General features: G+C 40.5%; 1 protein-coding gene across 1 annotated transcript in view; it reads right to left on the bottom strand.

Moving 5' to 3' along the window:
* Window positions 1–17,755, bottom strand: part of TMEM161B (transmembrane protein 161B) — a 48,064-nt gene that overhangs the window by 3,398 nt on the left and 26,911 nt on the right. The window contains exons 5-10 of the mRNA XM_056538579.1: window positions 15,242–15,339; window positions 13,100–13,256; window positions 8,036–8,187; window positions 5,415–5,475; window positions 3,761–3,901; window positions 995–1,108 (exon numbers count right to left, since the gene is read on the bottom strand). Coding sequence (XP_056394554.1) covers window positions 995–1,108; window positions 3,761–3,901; window positions 5,415–5,475; window positions 8,036–8,187; window positions 13,100–13,256; window positions 15,242–15,339 — 723 coding nt within the window. The remainder of the gene's footprint in view (window positions 1–994; window positions 1,109–3,760; window positions 3,902–5,414; window positions 5,476–8,035; window positions 8,188–13,099; window positions 13,257–15,241; window positions 15,340–17,755) is intronic.

The following is a 17,755-nucleotide window of genomic DNA, read 5'->3' as shown; positions in this document are numbered from 1 at the left end:
AACTGACAAAGATCCCAGTTCAAGTCCACAATCGTACTACCAAGGAGGATAATGGAGCGCTGCCCACATCTTCTTGAATAATAATATTTAAAAGGATTATAAAAAAACGTACAACGCGTTTCAAATCCTGACAGGCTTCGAAACACGTCGTACGTTTTTATAATCCTTTTAAATAACTAGAATTACTTAAGAAGTTGTGGGCAGCGCTCCATTATCCTCCTTGGTGGTACTATTGTGGATTTGGATTTTACGGAACAGGCAGCCTGCAGCCTTGTATTCATGCCCTTGTACGTGTTGTGTCGGCATTAGTACAACCACCCCAGGGGAGTCAGTTCTTGGCTCACCGTTTTAATTTGCTATTAGCTTTTGGAGGTTATCACACAAGGAAGTGCCTCTTGTTCTTTTATTGCAAAGATCTCAGTTAGGGAGAGAAACGTGTTGCAATAAATGGTTCATATCTGGTTCTTCTTTATATCTTGCAGTAGAAGTGCCATCCATGATGACCAAATTGGTGATTTAAATAGATATGAAGAAACACATTTTATAACTCTTATTTTTGTCTATCAAAATTTAAGTTCATCACAGTAAAAGTTTTATTGAAAACGAAGGTCATTGGTTCGCCTATTGGCAAATAAGATTTGGATGAACATCCCATTACAGTATTAAGAAAGTTACTAACACTGCCAATGATAATATAATGAAGCTGACTTTTTATTCCATAGTTCTAAATTTTTTACATCTCCTTCTATATCAATCAATGTTCCAAATTGGAACCAGTGGCCATTTGGGGGCCAATCTATGAGTACACAGGTGACAGATTTGTTACAGAATTTACTGCAACTGAAACTCTGTTCCATTCATCTGGAGATATTTCAGAAGACTAAGTCGTCTAATTTCTAGTGTGTGACTTCCTATATTAGAAAAAGTGACCCCCCAACTTGATCGGCCTTAATATTACTAGACTGTATTTGGAAGAATAAGAGCATAAACTTACAGAGGTACAGTTTCCTTGCCCAGGGGTGGATTTAGAATGTAATCCTTGGTAATAGGTTTCACCCAAAGCAGCACCATCAACAAAGGTGATAAAAAATTAATATGAAGCATAAACCTGTAAGTTAGAAAAGCAAAGAATTTACCTCAAAATGCAAAGTGTCGAAGTCATTTAATTAAATAAATATTTAAAGAGACTTGTCAAAGTTCAGAGGGGGGGTATTATAAATATTGGGCCATGCAGAGAAGCTAGATGGACATTGCTGCAAGCCAGAGATTAAAGAACTTAGGCCCACTCTTCATCCCGATCATTCTACGTATCTGTGGGGGAGGGGGTTTAGATACTGAGAAGCTGACCAGTCAAAATGTTTGACAAGTAGAAATATTTTTTTCAATGACAAACACAAACCTCATAAGAGAATGTAAAGAACATGACTCCAATGTCAGTACTGAATGTAAAGGTATTCTACTGTAATGTACTATACTGAAGAGAGACTAAGCGAGTTATTTTATATTGGTTAAAGTGGTGTGGTCCCTAGCTATTTCAGAGAAGAGCAGCTCAGGGTAGATGTGACTACAGTGTGACTGCCATCTATACATTGGCATTAGGTGTAGAGGAGTCTTTTTATGGTACAATCCTAAGAAGATCACCGTTTATAGCTATCAGCATTGTAAAACACCAATGTCCTATTCACATTTCATCATCCCTTTAATTATATTTTCTGTTGAGTGTAAAGAGAACAAAACTTCTGTAGGGAACACACCTATAGTAAATATATTTCTGTATGTAGCATTAGCTTTTATATGCTTAATATTTCATAGTGGGAAATTATACAGGAAATTGGTCATGTGCAAAAATTGATCGGATTATCTATAAAGTTCCTATTGTGTGCTTACACAAAATAGTTATGGGCACCGCTAGGCAACTGACTTAACATCTGAAAATTAAGAAAATGGAAGGGCTATTTTACTTTAAAGAACAAAAATTGTATTAAAATTAACTGGTGACTGAAAGTTACATATACTTGAAAATTATTTATATTATAAAAAAATAAATAAAAAAAAAACACAAAAGAAAAAAACACAAGCCTTCCAGTGCACATAAGCTGCTGTATGCCCTGGAGAAAGTCACATAGTTCTTTCTAATAAGGCACAGTTCTCCATGCTGCCATTTCTGTCCTTGTCAGTAAATGTCCAATTGGGGGAGAGTTATTTCCTCCAGCTCTTGACAGTTCCCACCATGGACAGAAGTGGCAGCAGGGAGCACTTCATCTAGCTTGCTAGCTAGCTAGAGATTATATATATATATATATATATATATATATATATATATATATATATATATATATATATATATATACACACACATACACACACATACAATGCCAAATGTAGACTGGGTTAACACTTTGTTCACCCAGAACATCAAAGACATACATGAGCATCCTGCTAAAAGGGTAGGTTGAGGTGTACTGGCAGTGGGCACAGTCTGTTTACCAGCCTGTATATAGTCAACCATGGTTTAAAGTGTACCATCTCCCATGAAAAACTTTATATATTACAGATGAAAACCTAATAAACTTTTCTAATTGTTTTTAAAATTTCAAAAATTTCTTTTTTTCATGTCTATTCTTACTTTGAAAAATCCGTCTCCCTAGCAGTCCTGGCTGCAAGCATTTCAGACTCAGAGCATGAGTCCATAATCACTCTTCAGCCAGGTCTCAGCACAGCTCCCTGTCAATCAGACAGGCAGGAGGAAGCGCTGAGCTCGTAGACAAGCAGGGAGCACTCCTGACCTACCATTGTCCTTTTTCCTGCAGGGCATGGAAGCTCTATCATGTGAACCGAGAGGAGGAGGCCCAGGAGCTGCCGTCCCTGCCGTATGCCGGGGCTGTAAGTGTGCTCCTGGATGCGGCCGAACAGCAGCAATTCCTATACAGCGCCTGTCATGCCCCGCTCACTTCCTCCCCTCACACAGTGCTCTGAACTGAGCTACCGAAGAGGAGAGAAAAAAGGTATTTTTAGGGGGTTTTAAAGAAAAATAAATGCAGGGATAGACAGAGTGAGGGACAGATGGGGAGGGGGATTAGGGAGAGTGTAGATGGTACTCTTTAAAGCCATTTCACACATATATGCATTCAGGTAGACTTGAAAGCATGGCCTGCACAGCACACCAGCACACAAAGTATGTGTGCAGATTGAAGTCACTAGCTCCCATTAAGGCTATTTGAGTAACGTGTCTGCTTTCTGCTCTGGGGTTCTATGGCAGCTCAAAATATTGTGATGACAAAGCAAAGAGTACATTCTATCATTAAGTCTTGAAGTCAACGTGCTGATCATACAAGACCATCATGCATAACATATTTATTCCAACACTGGAAAACATAAAGAAGATGTCTGCTGTGACGCCCCGGGTCGGCCCCAAATCTGCTCCTGTGAAGGACACTGCACCCAGCACATCAGCTGGTCGAAACACGCCCCTCCATTCATCTCTATGGGAAAGGTCGGAGACACGTGCACACTGTCTCTCTCATATAAATGAATGGAGGGGACATTTTCGACCAGCTGACGTGCTGGGTACGAAATGCGCATAAGCAGAGCCAAGCCGGGAACCCGAATGGGAGATCTCTGGGGGTCCCAGCGGTCACACATCCCTCCGCCCCAACCCCCCGTATTCAGACAATTATCCGCTGTTCTACAGATAGGGGATACATTTTATTAACCTAAACCTCTTTAATGTTTGATATACAAGTCCAGCTATGTGCCTTACTGTGTCAGTGTTTCTTTTGTTTGATTTAGGGCATCAAGATGCATCTGAGCCAAACGCAGTCCTGGGAATGTTAGAAAGGCTCCAATGAGAGAGCACAGCACCGCCAAGAAAAACTTAAAAGTAAGTTTGGATACTGGACCTCTGCATGAAGAAGAAGAAAAAAAAATAGTCACTTAGTTAATATTAGTTTATATACAAACTATTACTAAACAGACAGATCTGTTTCTTAAAGTATTTGTTAAACGGTTTATGCAGGTAAAATTTTTTTTTTATATATATCAACTGGCTCCAGAAAGTTAAACAGATTTGTAAATTACTTCTATTAAAAAAATCTTAATCCTTTCAGTACTTATGAGCTTCTGAAGTTAAGGTTGTTCTTTTCTGTCTAAGTGCTCTCTGATGACACCTGTCTTGGGAAACATCCAGTTTAGAAGAGGTTTGCTATGGGGATTTGCTTCTAAACTGGGCATTTTCCGAGACAGGTGTCATCAGAAAGGACTTAGAAAAGAACAACCTTAACTTCAGAAGCTCATAAGTACTGAAAGGATTAAGATTTTTTAATAGAAGTAATTTAGAAATCTGTTTAACTTTCTGGAGCCAGTTGATATATATAAAAAACCTTTTTTCCTGGAATACCCCTTTAAACCCCATAACATTTTGGGAAGTTTGAATCGGTATAAAATTGTGGAAAAATACAAACTTTACTTTCCCCCTGTTGCCTCCTTTGTTCCTCACAGATTTTCATATACCCAACTCTAAAAGGGCCCTCAGTAATGCAAACATGTCAACAATACAGACAGCATTTGGCTGTGGCAATCACATCAACCTAGGTCATTGGTAAAGACTGGTAAACAAAAACTGGCAGAAGATCAGGGAAGCGTTGGCACAGGGGCAGCAGGGAATTGCTTTGATGAGTATTATTCGTTTTATATTGCTATCAGCTGTTTGTAAATAAAACAACATGTGGCCACAAAATCCTTTAAAGGGGTACTCCAGGACTTGATGGTCATCTGGTGGGATTGCCAGGGGAGAACTGTGATTAACCTTCCCTCAATATTCCTCTTAAGCAATTATAAATAAGGGTGGCTACAATCTTCATTATAACTGTGACACCAACCAGTGTTACGTTCATTAAAGGGATTATCACAAAAATTAATTGACAAATAAATTACATTTACTGCCTCTCCATTTATCTGGGGACAAGTATACCCATCTTTGAGATCTGTTGGGGAGGGGGCTGGAATTGCATCGATTAGATACTTATCTATGCCAAGGATAGGTTTTGGGTATCCCCTTTTAACTGGGAAAGGATATTGTAAATATAACATATAGAAAGGTTTTGAGCAGTGTGAGTAATCCCCATTGATTTATATGCTGCTCCTCCAATACTGGAATAATAGATTAAAATAGGAGAATGTATATTATAAGATTTCATATAGCAACTGCAAAAAGGGTAAATTGTGGTCAAAACAACCAAGAATCATTCCCACCAATGGTAAGCCAGTGCAGGAGATTCATATTTAGGCACTGCAACTCTTTCTTCCACAACATACTGTACTAAACAATTATTGTAAATAAATCATGGCTTCTGGAAAGCTGGAAAATGATGTCCCTTTAAATGTTTAAAGTCCCTTTAAATGTTGGAGATACTTACTGAGACTCCAAGCCTTGTTTTTGAAGAAATATTACAGCACTTTCAGAAAAATTTGTGAAGCCTAAGAGGAAAACACAGTTTAGAAAACCAGATCAGAAAGCATTAAGAGTGTACTCCGGCCCTAATACATCTTATCCCCTATCCAAAGGATAGGTGATAAGATGTATGGTCAATGGGGTCAATCCGCTGGGGACCCCTGCAATCTGTCATTGCGCAACCACCTTTGTGAGCTTCTCCGAAGCGCTGGAGGCTCTGAGTGTGTAGCATGACGACCACGGGGCCGGAGTAGCGCAACGTCACACCCGCTCCCTCAATGTAAGTCTATGGGAGTGGGTATGACGGCCGTTTTGAGGGGGCAGGGCATGACAACACACGGGGGCGGAGTCGTGGCATTCTGATACTCTGGCCCCGTGGTCGTCATGCTACACACTCGAAGCCTCCAGCACTCTTGAGAGCTCACAAAGGTGGGTGCACAATGACAGATTGCGGGGGACCCCCGCAACAAGACATCTTATCCCCTACCCTTTGGATAGGAGATAAGCTGTATTAGAGCCAGAGTACCCCTCTAAATTCCTTTATAAAGAGTTCACTTCTAAACCTGGTGCTAATTAATGAGGAGAACAACTCCAAAACCTGAGTGACTCCAACTCAGGGTTTGACAGTAACTGAGGATGCTGCTTTTTACAGTACCAGTCAATGGCTGACGCCTGCCCCTGTATGTCCATAAAGTGGCACATGTCAGCAAATAGTCCAGATGCATGTTTTCAACAAAAGAAAAACATGTGATCTCCCCAAGTCTTAGTCCAGACAGGCTACTTTTGGCTAAACCCTTCTACAAATTTAGTCTGCAGAACTGACCACTAGTGTCTGAGACGCACCAAACTCTCCCTTTTCCTAGTTACGGCTCATACCTCTATTAGTACAACAAAGGGTGAAAGACCACTAATACACTTTGTAGAAATTGCGACATCCGGTGTGGTAATTTTTTTTTAATTAAAGGGGTACTCCCGTGTAAAAATTTTATTTATTTTTTTAAATCAACTGGTGCCAGAGTAATTTACATATTTGTAAATTACTTCTATTAAAAAATCTTAATACTTCCAGTACTTATTAGCTACTGAATACTACAGAGGAAATGGTTTTCTTTTTGGAACACAGAGCTCTCTGCTGACATCACAAGCACAGTGCTCTCTGCTGACATCTCTGTCCATTTTAAGAACTGTCCAGAGTAGGAGAAAATCCCCATAGCAAACATATTCTGCGCTGGACAGTTCCTAAAATGAACAGAGATGTCAGAAGAGAGCACTGTGGTCATGATGTGAGCAGAGAGCTCTGTGTTTCAAAAAGAAAACCATTTCCTCTGTAGTATTCAGCAGCTAATAAGTACTGGAAGGATAAAGATTTTTTAATAGAAGTAATTTACAAATCTGTTTAACTTTCTGGCACCAGTTTATAAAAAAAAAAAAGTACCCCTTTAAAGTAGGGATCGGCCGATATTCACAATTTTTGGAGTTATCTGTATCGGCAATTACCTTGCCGATAATCCGATCATGCACCCCCCCCCCCACCGCGCCGGCCCCATTGCCTCCCCCATCCCCGGTTTTATAATTACCTGTTCCCGGGGGCCGCGCTACTTCTGGCTCCTGCTGCGTCCTGTGTTACGCTGTGCGCTGCACAATGACGAGTGATGTCCTCAACGCGACGTCACCATGCACAGTGACAGCTCAGGAGGACGCCACCGGACCCAGATGTAGCGTGGACCCCGGGAACAGGTAATCATAAAACCGGGGAAGGGGGAGGCAATGGGGCCGGGGCGGTGGGGCGCGGTGCAGCGGTGGTGGTGATGGTGATAGGACTCAGGAGGACCCGCGTACAGGCAGTGGCAGAGAAGCGGGTGGCGGCGGCGGTCTCTGGCACCGCAAAAGCCGCTGCAGTTCATTGATTTAAAGCACCCGCTTTTTATTAGTAGTTTTCCTACTGTCTATATTAAATCCAGTGAAAACTGATCATACACGAGTTGTCTGACAAACTCTTGACAATATTAAAAGGTCCCATATTACATATTTTACCACTATATATTTTATCCAGCTGATAACCTTTTGGAGAAAGGGAAGCTCAAAAATGAACATCAGTGAAAGCCTATATTGGTGTAGCTAAACGATGTGTAGTGTAAGGATACCTGCAAGCAGATCCTTTATGTGTGTGTGTGTGTATGTATACACACACACACACACACACTATATATTATATATATATATATATATATATATATATATATATATATATATATATATATATATATATATATATACATACACACACACACACACACACACACACTATATTATATATATTTATTTATTTATTACACACACACAAACACACACACACATACATAGATCTGAACTTTCCAGCCAAATAAGAAATGGGGAGTTCATGGGGGTGACTTGAATGCTTGAATATTTTTATAAATATTTAAGAATAAATCAATGCAGCTTCATTGCTACCTAAATAGATCAGCGACTGAGCTTGTAGAGGTATATGCACACAGTTCAATATACCATTATACATATAATTTTTACTTTCTTAAAAATAATAAATAGCTTAAGTGAATTTCTTACCAGTCTCTAGTCCAAACTCCAAGTAGTTTTCTGTCACAATAAGAATTGCCATGGCTTTGACAAAGAAAAAGAATCCAAACGTAACACACACAGACCTCTCTCCGCCATCTTCAACTTTAAAGTAATGGGTTGTCAGAGAGAACAGCACTTTACTGGATGTGAACCATCAAGGAAAGCCACAGGTTTACATTACAGCTTTAGGTCTAAAAGCTCAGAAAGCCATACATTTTTTATCCATTCCATCAAGGAAGCAGTATGAAGCTCTGTCTTTTGTGTGATTTTTTTTTTTAACCCCTTAACGATGCAGGACGTAAATGTACGTCCTGGCAAGCTGGTACTTAATGCACCAGGACGTACATTTACGTCCTAAGCATAACGGCGGGCATCGGAGCGATGCCTGGATCATGCACGGCAGGTCCTGGCTGCTGATCGCAGCCAGGGACCTGCCGGTAATGGTGGACATCCGCGGACCCGCAATGGCTGCTATTAACCCCTCAGATGCCGTGATCAATACAGATCACGGCATCTGCAGCATCGCGGTCACTAAAATGGATGATCGTATCGACCGCAGCGCTGCCGCGGCGATCTGATCACCCAGCACGGCAGCCGGAGGTCCCCTCACCTGCCTCCGCTGCCTTCCTGGCGTATTCTGCTCTGATCTGCCTTCCCGCAGACCAGAGCAGAAGATCACAGATAACACTGATCAGTGCTATGTCCTATGCATAGCACTGAACAGTATTAGCAATCGAATGATTGCTATAAATAGTCCCCAATGGGGACTATTAAAGTGTAAAAATAAAAGTAAAAAAAGTAAAAATAAAGTTAAAAAAATGTGAAAAACCCCTAATAAAAACGTAAATTGTCCCATTTTCCCTATTTCACCCCTCAAAAATTTTAAAAAATATTTTATATACATATATGGTATCGCCACGTGCGTTAATATCTGAACTATTAAAATAAAATGTTAATGATACCGTACAGTGAACGGCGTGAACGTAAAAGAAAAACTCCAAAATAGATGCTTTTTTATAACATTTTATTTCCAAAAAAATTTAATAAAAAAATGGATCAAAAGTTTTATATTAGCAAATATGGTATCAATAAAAAGTACAGATCACGGCGCAAAAAATGAGCCCTCATATCGCCGCTTATACGGAAAAATGAAAAAGTTATAGGTCTTCAAAATAGGGGGATTTTAAACGTACTAATTTGGTTAAAAAGTTTGCGATTTTTTTTAAGCGCAACAGTAATAGAAAAGTATGTTATCATGGGTATCATTTTACTCGTATTGACCCAATGAATAAAGAACACGTGTCATTTTTACCGTAAATTGTGTGGCGTGAAAACAAAACCTTCCAAAATTAGCAAAATTGCGGTTTTCTTATTTCCCCACACAAATAGTATTTTTTTGGTTGCGCCATACATTTTATGGTAAAGTGAGTGATGGCATTACAACGGACAACTAGCCCTCATACTAGTCTGTGGATGAAAATATAAAAGAGTTAAGATTTTTTGAAGGCAAGAAGGAAAAAAACGAAAACGTAAAAATAAAATTGAGTCCTTAAGGCCCACATAGGCTAAGTCCTTAAGGGGTTAATACCCCCTCCCTCCAATTATAATTGCACACATAAATATTGGAGAATAGATTGTTACCCAGCTCACCTTCTTTGCCAGATGCCTGTAGCACGGTGCCGTGTGAACCAACACGAAAGTAGCAATAGTAAAGATTGAGGGTCCAGCGCAGGATAACGTGCAAATAAAAGTAGATATTTATTCTTGATTCAAGCCATAGGACAGCAGGATACAATGTAATGCGTTTCAGCCGGTATGAGTTGTTTTTTCCGGCTGAAACGCGTTACATTGCATCCTGCTGTCTTATGGCTTGAATCAAGAATAAATATCTAGTCTTATTTGCACGTTATCCTGCGCTGGACCCTCAATCTTTTCTACACATTATATATATTTTATATATCTATGGGGAGGGTTGGGCAGCTATTGTCTAGGTTTCTTTTTTATGGTGTTCATCATTCAGTACCAATGACATGTTAATACTATTCTGGGATGACATGTTATTTTCAGAGGTTTAACATTGTAACGTTGGCGCTATCGCTTTTATCAACCCAAAGAATAATTTTAGTGAACTATTTTTTTCTTTTTAACATTTTTTATTTCTATTTTTAATATATACTAGCTGAGTACCCGGCGTTGCCCAGTTTTTCCTTTCTAATCCTTGTTGGGGAGGAAAATAAAAAAAGGAGAAAGCTTTTGACCTCCTATCCCGGCCTGTAATATGTGTACCAGGTATTGAAATATCTCCAGCCGTACAGAAGTAATGTGAGAACATATATTTGCCATTGATTTGCATGGGACTTTAAACAAAAAACCCCGACCCTCACAAATGGGGGTAAGTTAAGGGTTAAATTAACTATCCTATATTTTAAGTGGACATATAAGTAACATGTGACAACGTATTATCGAAATATCTCCAGCCGTTTGGAAGTTATGTAGTAACATATTTCCCATAGACTTGAATGGGACTTTAACCCCTTAACGACGCAGGACTTAAATGTACTGATGTGGTACTTAATGCACCAGGACGTACATTTACGTCCTGAGCATAACCGCGGGCATCGGAGCGATGCTAGCATCATGCGTGGCAGGTCCCGGCTGTGGATCGCAGCCAGGGACCCGCCGGTAATGGCGGCCACCCGCGATCCCGCGGATGTCCGCCATTAACCCCTCAGATGCTGTGATGAATATAGATCACGGCATCGCGTTCACTTAACAGGATGATCAGATCGCCCGCAGCGCTGCTGCAGCGATCTGATCATCCTGCACGGCAGACGGAGGTCCCCTCACCTGCCTCCGCTGTCTTCCGGGAGTCTTCTACTCTGATCTGCCTTCCCGCAGACCAGAGCAGAAGATGACCGATAGCACTGAACAGGATTAGCAATCGAATGGTTGCTATATATAGTCCCCTATGGGGACTATAAGAGTGTTAAAATAAAAGTAAAAAAAGTAAAAGTAAAAAAAATGTGAAAAAGACCCTCCCCCCAATAAAAACGTAAATTGTCCCTTTTTCCCTATTTTACCCCCAAAAAGTGTAAAAAAAAAAAATGTATATACATATTTGGTATCGCCGCGTGCGTAAATATCCGTACTATTAAAATAAAATGTAAATGATCCTGTACGGTGAACAGCGTGAACGTAAATAAAAAAGTCCAAAATAGCTGCTTTTTTTTATAACATTTTATTCCCCCAAAAAATGTAATAAAAGTTTTTATAATTTGTATAAGCAAATATGGTATTAATAAAAAGTACAGATCACGGCACAGAAAATGAGCCCTCCTACCACCGCTTATACGGAAAAATGAAAAAAGTTATAGGTCTTCAAAATAGGGGGATTTTAAACGTACTAATTTGGTTAAAAAAGTTTGCGATTTTTTTTTAAGCGCAACAGTAATAGAAAAGTGTATAATCATGGGTATTATTTTAATCGTATTGACCCAGACAATAGAAAACACATCATTTTTATCATAAATTGTACGGCGTGAAAACAAAACCTTCCAAAATTGTGGTTTTCTTTTTAATTTCCCCACACAAAAAGTATTTTTTTGGTTGCGCCATACATTTTATGGTAAAGTGAGTGACAACTGGTCGCGCAAAAAACAAGCCCTCATACTAGTCTGTGGATGAAAATATAAAAGAGTTTTGATTTTTTTTTTAAGGGGAGGAGGAAAAAACGAAAGAGTAAAAATAAAGTTGTCTGAGTCCTTAAGGTCCAAATGGGCTGAGTCCTTAAGGGGTTAAACATAAGTCCCGCCCCTGGCAAATGGGGGTGAGTAAGGGTTAAATCACCTATCCTATGTTTGTTGTTGACATATAAGTGTGCCAAGTTTCATGTTAATATTATTAGCCATTTGGAAGTTTTTGCGGAACATAAATACATACATATATACATACACACACACGTTGAGTTTTATATACATAGATTTTTCAACATTTAAAAGGGAATCTAACTGCAGGGTCCTCCGCACTAAGCTAAATACACAGGAAGATAGTACAGGTGGCTCTGTTTCTATCACTTCTTACCAAGTGAAAATTGCTGCAGCTGCTGTATGTTTCTCCCATCCCCTGCGATGATAACCCCACCGCCTTCTGCCAGTGACTCCGCCCTTCCATAAATAGTCATCTTCAGCATGTCCGTGAAGAGGGCGGAATTATCGTTCAAATAGTGTGGGGTTCTCGCAGGAGTGGGAAGAAGGGAAAATTGTATATACAGAAGCAGGTGTCTTCAGTGCAGATAACAAGAAAATACCATATTCATAAGATGGATTTCTCCTGAATGGCTGCACCAATTTTCACCTGGTTAGAAATGGTCACCTGCATTATCTACTTGTATATTCACGTTAGCACAGGAGACTCTGCTGTCAGTTTCACCTTAAACTTTTTTTTTTAGTGTGCAACGATAACAGACCTGTTCACTTCTGCATTATACATTGTCAGTCAGCAGTGATGTTCATCTGTTCTAAAACAGTAGGAACCTCAAAAAAACCTGAGAGACTTGCTTATAAAAAAAAGTTAAGAATTAACCAGAATCCTTAAAAAACAGATACAGAATCGCAGTCATGGCTTCCTTATCAATAAAGCCTATGACAGTAATGTGAACAGAGCCTACAACATTACTCTCAACAGATGTCAAAATCTCAAACATTAGATGCTTGGGAAAAAATAATGCTCTCTTTAAACAAACAAAAACATTGATTTAAAGGGGTACTCCACTGGCCAGTGTTCGGAAGAAAATGTTCCGAACACGGATTTCACTCTGCGGGGGTAATCCACGCCCCTCGTGACATCACGGTCACGTCCCCTCAATAAAAGACAGCCCCCCCTCCCATAGACTTGCATTGAGGGGGCGTGGACTTGATGTCACGAGGGGGCATGGCCAACCCCACTCAGCGCAAAAACAGCATTCGTAACATTTACTTCCGAACGCTGTCCAGGAGTACCCCTTTAACCATTTTAACAAATCTTACCTAGGATTATTTTTAATTAAAAGGATACATGGCAAATGCCAGGACAAGCATGCACCACACTATGCTGATATTCATCTCCTGTGAAGGAGCCATTAAGCTGTAATAAGCCTCAGTGATCAGATACACAACAGTAGCAGCAACGGTGAAGTCTACAAGCCACTGATATTCAGGGAAATAGTGGAGTGCTGAAAGAAAAGAAGCCATTCAGAATCCTTGAACTCCTATGTTTCATTTACAATACATACGGTTACATTTTATTACAAAAGCTTCCAATAACCTGGAATCATCCATACAACTATTAAAGAGGATCCTTGCTATGATGTCCATAAGCTTTAATAGGACATGTGGACAGAGTTTGTTTTCCAGTTGTTATACTAGGCAGTATAGTGACCAGTAAGTAGGGAAACAACAGGGAAATTTGTCATTGGTAGATCTGTGGTGCGCTAAGACAGTAAAGAGTACTTACAACACTACCTTACACCTTGTAATATAGGGACATGCACGCAATTGAAATAGAGGAAGTGTTTGAGAAGACTTATGGGAGCTGTAGCCCATCCTATTGGTAATCCCACCCACAAAAAAAAAGATGTTAAAGGGGTACTCTGCCCATAGACATCATATTCCCTATCCAAAGGAGGGATAGGATTTCGGGTCATGGGGGGCACCGCTGTGACCCCTGCAATATTCCTGCAGCACCCGGCATTTGTTTAGAACACCGGCTGCTGCACCGGAGGCTTGTGACGTCACGGCCACACCCCTCGTGACATCAGGACCACACCCCCTCTCATAGACTTGAATTGAGAGTGAGGGTGTGACGTCCCGGGGGGGGGTGCGCGTATCTGTGGTGTCAGCGCCACATCACTAGTCATCAGGCACGGAGCGAAGTTCACTCTGTGCACCTGATAATTGCGGTGCCGCAGCAGAGATCACGGGGGTTCCAGCGGCGGGACCCCCACAATCAGACATCTTATCTCCTATCCTTTGGATAGGGGATAAGATGTCTAGGGGCGGAGTATCTCTTTAATTTAAAAGCAGTTTTTTATTATGGCGGGCTGCATCATACAGTGAATATTCATAAACATACAAATGCACATTTCTTAATTTTTATTTATTTATTATTTTTTTTATGAGCCTGGATAATACTTTCAATGGAGCATTCTGAACTCAAGTGTCAGAACATGGCAGGTCCAACCACTAGGATGCCCCACAATCTGCACAACGGGGCCCCTGGGTCTTTGTTATGACTGGAGCAGTGAATCGCACATGCGTGCTGCTCCTCTACATCCTTCTCTGTGGGAGCTGCCAACGATAGTTGAGCATTGCAATCTGCTATTTTCAGCCACTCCACAGACAATGAATGGAGCCACAGCATGCATTTTCGACTCGCCACTCCAGTCATAACAAAGATTTAGGCCTTGTTCTGCCGATTGGAGGGGGTCTGACATTTATCCACTATTCTGTGGATAGTGGATAAGTAATTTTAGCTCAGAACACCCCTTAAATTCCCTAAAATGTAATCTGAAAATGGGTTTTGTGCAGTAACAAAAGTTTTGCCTCATTTTTATTTTTCAATACAAACCTTTGGAACCTAATATTAGGTGTTATTGCTCCAATGATTATGTAATAAAACATGAACCATTGAAAATAGTCTTGATAAAAAATAATGGCCCACTATTTTCCATGTACAGCTTTTAGGGATATGTGCATCTCCTTGTTTACACATTACAAGTAAAACCTGTGAGCAATCTGACTGGAACATGTCCGTAGATTCCATCAGTCATTTCTTCAGATTTAACTACATTTATTTAAGAAAGACATAGGGGGAGACTTTTCAATACCCGGGGAAAGGAAGAATTGTCCAGTTTCCCATAGCAACTAATCAGACTGCTTCTTTTATTTGTCAGAGACCTTTTTAAAAATAAATTGAAGTGAACTGATTGGTTGTTACGGACGACTGATCAACTTAAATCTCCCCCATAGGGTGCAGATAAAAAGTAAGACTGCAGGATACAATGTAGCTCAACAGTTTTACTGTACTAAGTGGTTACTGACAGAATGGTTAGATTTGCACTGTAGTACATGTGTACCTTGTAGGATAAGAGAAATAATAAAAAAACAAGTTTGTAGATAGCTATAGAAATGGAAGGAAATTAAAAAAAAGAAAGTTCACCTAAGGTGTCAACTTCTGTAACAGTCTTCGTTTCCAAATGAAGGTCAATATCTTTGGGAATAGTGAGAGGTTTATTCTCGATATGGCCATTAAACTTTCTGCAACAGAAAAAAAATAATAATTTGCATCAGTGTAAAAGTTACAAAGAGAAAGAAAAGATCCCCTAGACCAGTGGTCTCAAACTGAGGCCCTCCAGAGGTTGCAAAACTTCAACCCGAGCATGCCCGGACAGCAAATGGCTGTCCGGGCATGCTGGGAGTTGAAGTTTTGCAACCTCTGGAGGGCCACAGTTTGAGACCACTGGTCTAGACTATACACCCCTCTGCTCCCCATGAAGATGTGTGTATGGCAACTGTTTATTGTAACATCACATGAGAACTGATATAGGCTGCATGACAACAAATCGAATTTAAGTCATACAACCAAAATCTGTGCAATTTGTCTCATTACAGTTGTGATTTGGCCATTTGAAAGGGAATCTGACAGCAGCATCACCCGCACTAACTTGAATATACATGTAAATAGTGAGGGTGATTCTGATTAAAAACACAGTTTACCAGATAGAAATTTGCCGTTCTATTCCTTTATAATGTGTAATAATTCAAATATTCTAATTAGCATTTTTGAGCAATGGGGGGGGGGGGCAGGTCTCTCCAGCCTCTCTAAGCAAGGATTATCCTAATAATAATATGTCTCCTTCATAAACATTCCTACCCTTCTGGGTATATAGATGTGGTGTGCGGGCTCTGCATGTAAACCTGGCTGTCATGTGGGTAATATCTCACACGTCATGCAGATGTGCTGAAGGAGGAAGGAACTTAATGAATGGGCGGTATTATCAGCATTACCATCTATTGACCTGTATATTTAGAATAGTATGGGTGACTCTGCTGTATGTTTTCCTAGAGTCACGCCCCCTCCCATAGACATGAATGGAGGTGGCGTGGCGTCACGTCACGTCCCCGGAGGTTTCTGAAACTGGAGATTCAGCACCCGCATAGAAAGCGGGTGCTGCAGGGTGCTTTGGATAGGGGATAAAAAATTTTGCCTGGAATACCCCTTTAAGGACGCAGGGTTTTTCCATTTTTTTCATTTTTATTTTTTCCTCATCACCTTCTAAAAATCATAAAGCTTTCAATTTTGCACCTAAAATTCCATATGATGGCTTATTTTTTGCGCCACCAATTCTACTTTGCAGTGACATTAGTAATTTTACCAAAAATCCACGGTGAAAGGGAAAAAAAATTAATTGTGCGATAAAATTGAAGAAAAAGGCCAATTTGTAACTTTTGGGGGCTGGGGGCTTCCGTTTCTACTCAGTGCATTTTTCGGTAAAATGACACCTTATCTTTATTCTGTAGGTCCATACGGTTAAAATGACACCCTACTTATATAGGTTTGATTTTGTCGTACTTCTGTAAAAAATCATAACTACATGCAGGAAAATGTATACGTTTAAAATTCTCATCTTCTGACCCCCTATAACTTATTTTTCTGCGTACGGGCCGGTATCATTATATAAAAAGTGACCAAAAATACGCTATTTTGGACTTTGGAATTTTTTTTGCGCGTACGCCATTGACCGTGCGGTTTAATTAAGGATATATTTTTATAATTCGGACATTTCCGCACGCGGCACATACCACATGTTTATTTTTATTTATACAGGTTTTTTTTATGGGAAAGGGGGAGGGCGATACAAAATTTTATTAGGGAAGCGGTTAAATGCCCCATAGGGGGCTATAACACTGCACACACTAATCTTTTGCATTGTTCACTGTAAAGCCATAGCTTTGCATTGATCAGTGTTATAGGCGGTCGATTGCTCAAGCCTGTATCTCAAGCTTGGAGCAATCAATTGCCGATCGGACGTGATGGAGCAAGGTAAGGAGACCTTCTCTTGCGTGCTAGCTGATCGGGACATAGCAATTTCATTGCGATGGTCCCGATCAGCCCGACTGAGCTGCCAGGAAGCTTTCAATTTCATTTTAGACGCAGCGATCAACTTTGACCGCCGTGTCTAAAGGGTTAATAGCGCACGGCCCAACGATCGGTGCCGCACGCTATTAGCCCAGGGTCCCAGCTATCATTAGCCGCCAGGACCGAGCCGGCATGACGTGGGGTCACGGCGTGACCATTTTATTTACCGGGACCAGGAGTAGGGCGTACAGGTACGCCCTACGTCCTTAAGAGATTAAAGATTACCTGTCATCAAACCATATTTTCTAAACTAATTCAGATTATATTCCCTAGCTACTCCGAACACCCCTCCTGCCCTTAAAAAAAAATTTCAGACCTCTAAAAAGCTCTGTATCATACCTTTCCCCCTTGCTGACATTGTGTGAGCTCCTGGCAGGAGAAAGTGGGCGTTCTCTAGCAGGCTTGAAGTCACTGAAGCCTGTTAGAGTTGTGCATCGCCATGCCCTGCACACACTTCCTGAGTTTGGTCTCCTGCCAGGCCGGGAGGAGACCAAACTGTTTGACTTGCGCAAGGAACAGAACAGAGCCACCTAA

This window comes from Hyla sarda, chromosome 1 (genome assembly GCF_029499605.1).
Source record: "Hyla sarda isolate aHylSar1 chromosome 1, aHylSar1.hap1, whole genome shotgun sequence".
In the NCBI taxonomy this organism is placed as follows: Eukaryota; Metazoa; Chordata; class Amphibia; order Anura; family Hylidae; genus Hyla; species Hyla sarda.
The sequence above is the reverse complement of the archived record's forward strand: the minus strand, read 5'-3'. Positions and strand labels throughout refer to the sequence as shown.